The 8,793-nt window shown below is 52.5% G+C and overlaps 5 protein-coding genes across 5 annotated transcripts; 1 reads left to right on the plus strand and 4 right to left on the minus strand.

Moving 5' to 3' along the window:
- Positions 1-143: 143 nt before the first annotated feature.
- GNI_056260 (hypothetical protein) lies at positions 144-1,175 on the minus strand (the record flags this gene model as incomplete). Its single annotated transcript, XM_011131663.1, has 1 exon — positions 144-1,175. The coding sequence occupies one exon, from the start codon at positions 1,173-1,175 to the stop codon at positions 144-146; it is 1,032 nt and encodes a 343-aa protein (XP_011129965.1).
- A 1,230-nt stretch (positions 1,176-2,405) lies between these two features.
- On the minus strand, positions 2,406-3,173 carry GNI_056270 (putative transmembrane protein; the record flags this gene model as incomplete). The annotated part of the gene is made up of 1 exon (XM_011131664.1): positions 2,406-3,173. One exon carries the CDS (start codon positions 3,171-3,173, stop codon positions 2,406-2,408), a length of 768 nt encoding a protein of 255 aa, XP_011129966.1.
- A 176-nt stretch (positions 3,174-3,349) lies between these two features.
- On the minus strand, positions 3,350-4,141 carry GNI_056280 (hypothetical protein; the record flags this gene model as incomplete). Its single annotated transcript, XM_011131665.1, has 1 exon — positions 3,350-4,141. One exon carries the CDS (start codon positions 4,139-4,141, stop codon positions 3,350-3,352), a length of 792 nt encoding a protein of 263 aa, XP_011129967.1.
- A 333-nt stretch (positions 4,142-4,474) lies between these two features.
- On the plus strand, positions 4,475-5,390 carry GNI_056290 (hypothetical protein; the record flags this gene model as incomplete). Its single annotated transcript, XM_011131666.1, has 2 exons — positions 4,475-4,809; positions 4,925-5,390. The coding sequence occupies 2 exons, from the start codon at positions 4,475-4,477 to the stop codon at positions 5,388-5,390; spliced, it is 801 nt and encodes a 266-aa protein (XP_011129968.1).
- An 861-nt stretch (positions 5,391-6,251) lies between these two features.
- Positions 6,252-7,823, minus strand: GNI_056300 (putative transmembrane protein; the record flags this gene model as incomplete). Its single annotated transcript, XM_011131667.1, has 1 exon — positions 6,252-7,823. One exon carries the CDS (start codon positions 7,821-7,823, stop codon positions 6,252-6,254), a length of 1,572 nt encoding a protein of 523 aa, XP_011129969.1.
- Between the last annotated feature and the right edge of the window lie 970 nt (positions 7,824-8,793).

Genomic DNA, 8,793 nt, shown 5'->3' on the forward strand with positions numbered 1-8,793 from the left:
TACACAAATCCAGCAGACAAACCTCCAGCAGACAAAGCCCCCAGCAGACAAAACCCCCAGATCCCGTAAGTCTGACAAAACCTGAGTTTGCAAAAAAGTTGAAGAGGTAAAAAGCTTGTGGAAATCTCCGATGCATGGAGGACTTACCTGGTACACGACGGTGGCAGCTCACTCAAGGCCACTTTGTCGAAGTTGCCTTGTTCATCGGTTTCGATGAACACGTGGTTAAACCGCTCATGCTTGGAAATTCCCGGGACAGCTCTGTCCCAGATGGATTCCGTCCTGCCATTTGCCGCCCAGAATCGCTTACAAAGAGGCTCAAGAAAGGCGCAGGTGCTCTTGTGATCGCGGCGACAGCCGTTTTTGGCCAACCGGTTTTCAAGTAGCACAGTGCTATCTTCACAAATTTGTGTGAAAGCTCTGTCGCTCGGGCGCGCAAAGTATTGAACGTAATTCGGTCCACAATATTTACTCGGAACTATGGATTCTGGTTGTGGCGTTGAGAACGGAGACATGTTCATGACAAGAGCGAGTGCCGTTCCAAATGCCAATCCCAGCACCATCTTGTTCTTACCGAGTGCGCACAACAATTCAGACCACGATCGCGTCGAAGTTTGTGCAGAGTCGGACCAACTGTCGGCCACTAAATCCTTGGCTTTTACAACTGCCCAGGTGTCCTCCACTCGGGGTAATGTGAATGGGTCGTCGCAAGTGAATAAAGGTATCGCGGCCGCTGAGCACATATCTTCAGCACCATCGCCCCATTCTGAGAACATACTAGCACCCAGATCCTGCAAAACTTTTTGACAAGCCTCGTGCTGCTCTCTTGTTATCATGACCGAACCCTCACGGATCTGACGCCAAACCTCTCCGAGCAGAGACGCACCAAATTCAATCGCTCGACGATCTGAGGACGACGGTCCGCGCACTATTTGGATAGCATTGCAGTCCTTAGCAATGTTAAAATTCTTCAAGTCAGACGGTACGCAAGGTACGGCAACTTTCACCTTAAGTGGCTTCATCTTGGGTGCTTTCTCTGATCTAGGCAGTAACTCAACGTGAAGAGCACGGTGACCGGCTGTATTAGCTAAGGCTGGGGTTCCGTTGTGGAACACTGTAAGGGCAGCTACAAGAGCTGTCCCACTTGAACTCGAGCGACTTGGGCTAACAAACATCTTCTCGGACTCACAAATCAAACCACAAGCTTTTCCTACATTTTTTTTGCCCCGAACGGTATAGGACACAACACAATAAACCTTCAGACCTGGTGACACATGCCATCATAACACATGCCATCATAACACGTGCCGTACAAGAAGGAAGCGCCCCCCAACACAAATGGGACTGACTCGACAAGCGGGACGTATCTGTTTCAGTTTCGCGTCTGCAGACAACACTCACTGTAGTGAGACTAGAAGTGTCCTGCTACGAAACTGTGTCCGGGGCATCACGCGCAACCCTGTACCGAAACGGGGACACTGTTCTCTTTGAGAGACCCGCCACGGAGGCACCGGTGACCTACTATTCCGGCGCGCACGTAACAAATGGGTCTCTCGTCTGCCGTCGCTTAGTACTTCGATCAACCGTAGATCAGTCACTCATCACGAATACAGCCCCCATCAACGCGCGCTCTCTTCTACGGCTCCTGACGTACACGAATCTACTGACTAGAAATCCTCTCTTTGTTGTTTGTTATTGTCGTTCGTGACACAGGTCATCAAACGACCAGGTCATCAAACGACTGCGGTACCTTGCCTTCTTTTTCACTTCCTGCTTTTACCCCCTTCACGGTTTACTACGGCTGCTTCAACACCGCAGAGTCATTACAAAATCCAGCAGACCTATCCCGTAACACGGACAAAACCTGAGTTTGCAAAAGGTTGAAAAGGTAAAAAGCTTGTGGAAACCTTGCCTTGTTCATCGGTGTCGACGAACACGTGGTGGAGGTCCCCTGCCTTGGAAATTCCCGGCAGCCCTTTCTCTGATCTAGGCAGTAACCCAACGTGAAGAGCACGGTGACCGGCTGTATTAGCTAAGGCTGGCGTTCCGTTGTGGAACACTGTAAGGGCAGCTACAAGAGCCGTCCCACTTGAACGATTTGGGCTTACAAACATCTACAGCAAGGTAAAAGGGAAGGAAGCGCCTCCCAAGGAAAAGTGACTTATCGCGCCAGTGCCGCGTCTGCAGAGAACACAGGCTGTAGTATGGTATCTTGTCTGCCAGTCTTGACATACACCCACCGACACATAGAAGTGGCCTCACCGTCGTTGCCGTCTGATCGGCGTTGGAAGAGTAACAACCTCCACCTTGTCGTGTTGCTGTTCATCGACTCGCTGTGTTCTTTCTTGCTCTATCGATGTCAGCGCACCAGGCAGCCACGACAGGCCCCCGCGACGTGGTGGTGACTAAGACGGGGGTGCGGGCTCGAGTATCTCATCATCAAAGAGAGACAACATGTCCACATACTCGGGCAAGTTCGCACCCACGATCGTGGCCGCGGCAACGGCTCCCAGCACTATCGTACAAATTTCACGGAGCGACTTTGTCCACGAACGCGTCGAAGAGTTTGTTGAGTGAGACCAGATGTCCGCCACCCAGTCAGACCAGATGTCCGCCACCCAGTCATCTGCCTTTACAACTTTCCAACTATCCTTTACTCGCGGCAGCTCGGATGCCAGGTCGCACCCGAATAGGGGAAGCACGACTACGCTAGTCATATCTTCAGGAGACATATCAGCGGGCTTGTTTCCTTCGTTCCAACTCGAGAATAGATTGACACCCAGGTCCCATAGAACCTTTTTGCAGGCCTCACGCTGCCGTCTGCTGGCCATGCCCGCACTCATAAGCATATTTTGCCAAGCCTCTCCGAGCAAAGACACCGCGAACTGGAGAGCTCTGACATCTGAGCACGACCCACCCACTATTTGGACGGCGTTACAATCCCTCACGATTCCAAACTCCTCCAACTGTGACGGTATGCAAGGTACGGCAACTCGCAATTTGATTGTCTCTTCTTCTCCTCTGGCATCCCGAAACTCCAACTTAACGCAAAGCGTGCCAAGACCAGCTGTATTGGCTAACACCGGCTTCCCACCGAAGAATTCCGTTAACGCAGCAATCAGAGATGTCCCATTCAAACCTGGCTGTCTTGAACGTCTTGAACATGCAAACATGACGACTACAATTTTGCTACCATTTAAGTTATTCCCGCGGGGGCCACATCGAGACGTCGGTCGGCACCTACAAGGTCGGCGGCACTACAAGGGTGGGCACCTACAAGGTCGGCGGCAGCTTCAGGGCGTTGCAAATGCTTCAGGGAACAAAAAGTTGGAGATAAAAAGTGGTCCGGCTACATGGCGGCACTGTACTTCGGTCGGAAGATGACCTCAGTTACCTCGTTGGCGGGGACGTTTCTTGCTAATGTCATCGCTCCCGAGACCGCAACCGCGGCCACAGCCAAGGCCCCTGTGGCGGGTCCCAGCAGCGTTCCCCGGAGCACGTTCGACCATGGCTTGTTGTCGTCAGAATCGTCGGACCAGATATCTGACAACCAATCAGCATTTACTGCAGCCCAACGATCCACTGACGGGGCCATCTTCCACTTCGGTGCACCGGCGAACAGAATTTTCGTGAGATATTCAGTGATCAGTTGAGAGGTCATATTTTGAGAAGGGAGTTTCCATTCGGCCATCTGTTCAGGGGTTATCTGTTCACTGGGATAAGGGGGCGCCCATTCCGAATACAAATTGGCAGCGAGGTCGAGTACAACCTTCTTGTTGCTTTCATGATGTTGTCCGGCAGCTCCCTTGGACATCTCCTGCCAAACCCCTCCAAGGACAACCCAACCGAACTCTAGAGCCTCTATAAACGGACATGACCCTCGCACGATTTGAACGGTATTGCAGTGTTTCGTAACGTCAAAATTCTTAAACTCGTCTTCTGACGGGAGGCAAGGCACGGCTGCATTCACCCTCAACGAACCCCGCTGTCCCGCCTGCCGACGCTTCAGTGTGACGCAAACTTTGCCAAGGCCGGCTGTATTAGCTAAGGCTGTCTTTCCACCGACAACGACAGTCAACGCAGCAGTCAGAGCAATCCCCTTCGAACTTGAACGTCTTGAACTCACAAGCATGGCTGGCATAATTTTTTCGCTAAAAAATTTTCAAGAACACATTACGTACAGAAACAACGTCCGAAATAGGAAAAGTACAGACTCCTATATCAGCAGCGTTGTCCTGCCTATCCAGGAAAAGCACACACGCACACACACGCACACACACACGCCAGCACACACGCCAGAAGGGTTTATCTGTTTCCGCCACGCGACGTCACACTCAAACCTCTCACTCAATATAAAATGGAAGCGCGCTTCCATGATGTACTCTCCAGCCGAGTTGAAGGAGGTTATCATCCTGAAAACCACTTCCGTCAACCGAGACCTCATAGCCCGGAGAGGTCTCCCCGTCTTGGTCTCATGAATCTCCCCTTCCAAGAGTTCGTGGACGCCTTCGCCGCGCGCCTCTTCCCCTTCTGCGACGAAATCAACCTCGTCTGCTCACGCCTACAACATCAGCACAGGAAGGCCGATACCATGCAGGTAATAGAGGACTTCCTACTCCTCACCTCACGCTTCAAGGCCCTCTGCCGTCGCTGGGGACAATCGCGGAGATATCGCTGCCTCGACTACTGTTTTCTACGCAAGGTCGACGAAGACATCGAATTGCAAATCCGGTCGGACGTCAGCTTCAACCACCTTTCACTTCAAAACCTACTCGAGAGACCTACTCGAGAGAATCAAGGCCATCCACCGTGCCCGTCACGCCTGCCGTTCACGCCATACGCCCGGCCCCACAGCAGGAGCACGCTGCCGCTGACCATTCAGACCGTCTCTGCTAGTGGTGCAATTACACAATGAGCACATTAGCTTTAAGTACCCTGCGAAGCCGTGTACCCCAACTGCAACAGAGGGGGACACTTCCAAGACGGCAGATCACGAGAAGGGTTTATTAGGCACTGGCAAAGCGCCCCTTCGCCGTGAGCCAGGAGGATCATTCGCACTGAGCATCGACGACATCAAAAACAACAGAGAGCTGCTACGGACCTTCGCGAACATGTATCACGAGCAATTCGAGAAGGAATCCTGCTACTACCACAATGCCAAGCAGGGTCGGGAACGGAGACGGGATGGTACAGCGCACCAGAGTCGTTGGGGCGACCCGGGCGACGAAGCAACGTTCAGCGACGAAATGCTCGAATCCGGACGGGTAGAAAGTCTACTCGTGGGGGCCCAAGAGGAAAACCGTCTTAACTGTCGACATGTGCAACTTCCGGATATACTCAAGCTGCCTACGACTCGACATGGACGAAGGTCGGACGTTGCAAGGTACTAGAACATCGGACCAAACTCCTCGAAGATGGGTACTCCAGAGACTGCGCGACCACGAAGTATTTCTCAACTCAGGGCCCACCGCCCCGGAAGACATCAATGGCGTTCGACGGCTCCTAGGGCTGGTCGGGTACCTGTGCAAGTTCATACCCGACTTCGCCGCCCTCGTCAAACCCATCCAAGAACTCATCACTGCGGAAGGATTCGTCTGGTCCGACGAATGCCAACGGAAGTTGCCAACGGAAGTTGCAAACGGAAGTTCGAGGACATCAACCATGTACTCACTGCGTCCTAACCGTCATTGCCGCGCTCCGGACTGCCTTTCTGCCTGGACAACGAACCGTCCACCCATGCCACCGCCGGCGTACTGCAGCAAAGAGAAGGCGATACCATTTACGTCCTCCCCTCCAATTCGCCTTTAAGAAACTCACTGCCGCCGAAGCAAAGTGGCCCATCCATGAACTACGCCATCGTGTGGTCCATCTTCCACTTGGCCCACTACCTCAGAGGGAAGGAATTCATCGTCCGTGCCGACCACCAAAGCCTCAAATGGCTCTGGAATACGGAAAAGTCGCGCATCGCACGCTGGGCGATGCTCCTCCAATAATTTCAGTTCAAGGTAGTCTACCGGCTGTATCAGGTAAGGCCGGTGTTCCACCAACCGAGACGGTTACAGACATGTATGAACATGTGGAGCACCACAACCCGCACATCCCCGAAGGTGGTTCTTCCCATCGGTGGTTCTTCCCATCGGCGGTTCTTCCCATCGGCGGTTCTTCCCATCGGCGGTTCTTCCCATCGGCGGTCCATCAAAAGTTAAAAGTTGGAAAAAGTTTTTGCATGGTGGGAGGACTTGCACTGGTTCTTACAATGCCGATGCCGGTCTTGGGATCTCACAAATAACTTGGCACTCGCTTGACTTTTTCTTGTGGCGCGGTAATGCGATTGCACCAAGCTGGTTAAATAGTCTCTCTGGGCTAGTATCAAAATCGACCAAGTCGTCTGCTTCATATTTGTTGAACTTTTGATCTCGTAGTGAGCATATGCGCCTGGCGATGAGGCACCTGCAACCTGTTTCTGGCAACGTGCAGTTGGCTGAGTGACAGCGCCGACGGGATCGTGAGCAGTGGGGGCTAGCGGCGAGCCGGTAGTAAACTTGACGCCCCGTATTCTCCAGTTCTGCTGACGGCAAATCACTCACATCTTTGTTCAGAACGGTTGGTGCGAGCTCTTTTGCGGTTTTCTCGAATAGAAGTCGCACCCCCTCCTTTCCCGAGTTGCACTGGATCCCACATCCGTTTGGGAAGAAGTGACGGCCGACTGCCTTCCCGACGACTGCTAAATCGAATTTAGTGGGATTGCCAAAGTAGTGACAAAAGGGAGATGGATAGTCCCAACGCGAGCAAATCAATTGACCACCATCACCGCTGCACCACCCCACTTTTAGCCAGTCAACCTCAGTCACAGGTAGCATCTTCTCCCTCGTGGCGTTAAATGAACGTTGACAAACGTCCGTTGTTGTTCGCAGTGAAGCCAGTTCTGACTCTGAAATAATGTCGTTAAGAAGCCTCCATTCAGGAAAATTGTCGTTGAGTACCTTCCATTCGTCCTGTACGTCGTCAGGTGCTGGTGGCAACGGCTCTGGCGTCCACTCGTACACATCCCAGGCAGGCACCGATACTTCGGAAGGTGCCGATCTTAACGAGCTCAGTTGTCGCAATGAGCTGTTCTTCGACGACTCGGAGCACCTGGGCAACATCAAACTGGTCAGCACTACAGTCCCCAGGACAAAGCCACCCACTGCCACGCTCGCAGCCACCGCCCTACTCCGCCACCAGGGTTGGATGCTGAGAAGACCATTCTTCTCCCAGGAAATTGATCTATCGATAACGGGCAGCCAGTCCCGATCCGGTACTTGCGATAGGAGACGATCCCGCTCCGCCGGCGTCAACATTCTGGCATACAACACTTCCAACACGTCTTCGGGACCCTCTTCATCTTCAATGTTAACATACTCAGCTGGAGGACTCTGCTCGAAAATTTCATGCCACACTTCCTCCGCAGCTGACGGATTTGCGTCTTCAAGGTGCTTCATAACGGCGTCGGCCAGCGCACTCCTGATGCGGCTGGAAGCTTCAATTTCAGCCGTCGATTCATTCGCTTCGTGGTATATAAGTATCCTCCTTGACCACTCGAGCAACAGGTCGAAAGGCAAATGGCAATCGGCCTCCAAAGGATGAGCCTTCATTAAGGTGTCGCTGAGACGACCTAGAACCACAACTTGGGTCATTTCCTCTCCTCCAACACCCACCGATAGCATTCGTGCCACACAGTCACAGTCGGTAATTGGAGGCCTCTCTCCATCCCGACCCACCAGGCTGGCCAGAGCTTCTCCCCACCTTGTCCTGGTCTTATCCAAATAGACAATTGCCTTCATGAGCTTTTTTTGAGTCAATCAAAAAATGGAAAAAAAACGCCGTTTCACATGGTGACACTGGACACCTCGATTACGTCAGGTGGACGCAACCCGTCACGCTCACCACCACCTTATGGAACGCTCTTTAGAAGTGGGAGATGAAAAGTTGGTCAAAGATGAAGACTTCTTGGGCAGTGCTAGGAGATGCGCTGTTGGGTCGTGATCAAAGCGGTCTGGCTTAGCGGTCGGGGGCTTAGCGGTCGGGGGCTTAGCGGTCGGGGGGTATGACACTTATCGAAGCTGTGCCAAAGATCGCTCCTGTCGAGACAGGTGAGGGACTGAGAGGTATGTGGCGATGTCGGTGTAGATAGGTGAATGAAGAAGATCTGACGGGCGCTTGTGGAGGTGTCCCGGTACGAATGATTCTGAACACGACTAGCCGACCAGTGTGATCAAGACCAGTGTGATCAAGACCAGTGTGATCAAGACCCGGGACCCGACCACGGGCTGGAAGATGCAGATCCAGATGTAGATACTGTCTAAGAATGTAAGTTAGGCGATATATTAAGCGCAAGTAAACCGGTCGTGTCCCCTTTTCAACATTCTCTCCACTATAAACATTTCTTTATCACACTTCGAACCTCCTTCAATCGTTGAACCTCCGTCACATCCGTTGGGAATGCTCCTATTCAGTACCAATTGACCAGTTGCTTCGGTCGTCTTTTGCATACTATTATGTCGTTGGTTCATCTGTGTGTTCGTCGTCTTCTTGTTGAAGTTAGTGTTATAACCGGCGGCATTATTGTATGTTCTGGTCTTCCTGTCGTCTGGTCTTCCTGTCGTCTGGTCTTCCTGTCGTCTGGTCTTCCTGTCGTCTGGTCTTCCTGTCGTCTGGTCTTCCTGTCGTCTGGTCTTCCTGTCGTCTGGTCTTCCTGTCGTCTGGTCTTCCTGTCGTCTGGTCTTCCTGTCGTCTGGTCTTCCTGTCGTCTGG

This window comes from Gregarina niphandrodes (genome assembly GCF_000223845.1).
Source record: "Gregarina niphandrodes unplaced genomic scaffold scaffold00008, whole genome shotgun sequence".
NCBI lineage: Eukaryota > Apicomplexa > Conoidasida > Eugregarinorida > Gregarinidae > Gregarina > Gregarina niphandrodes.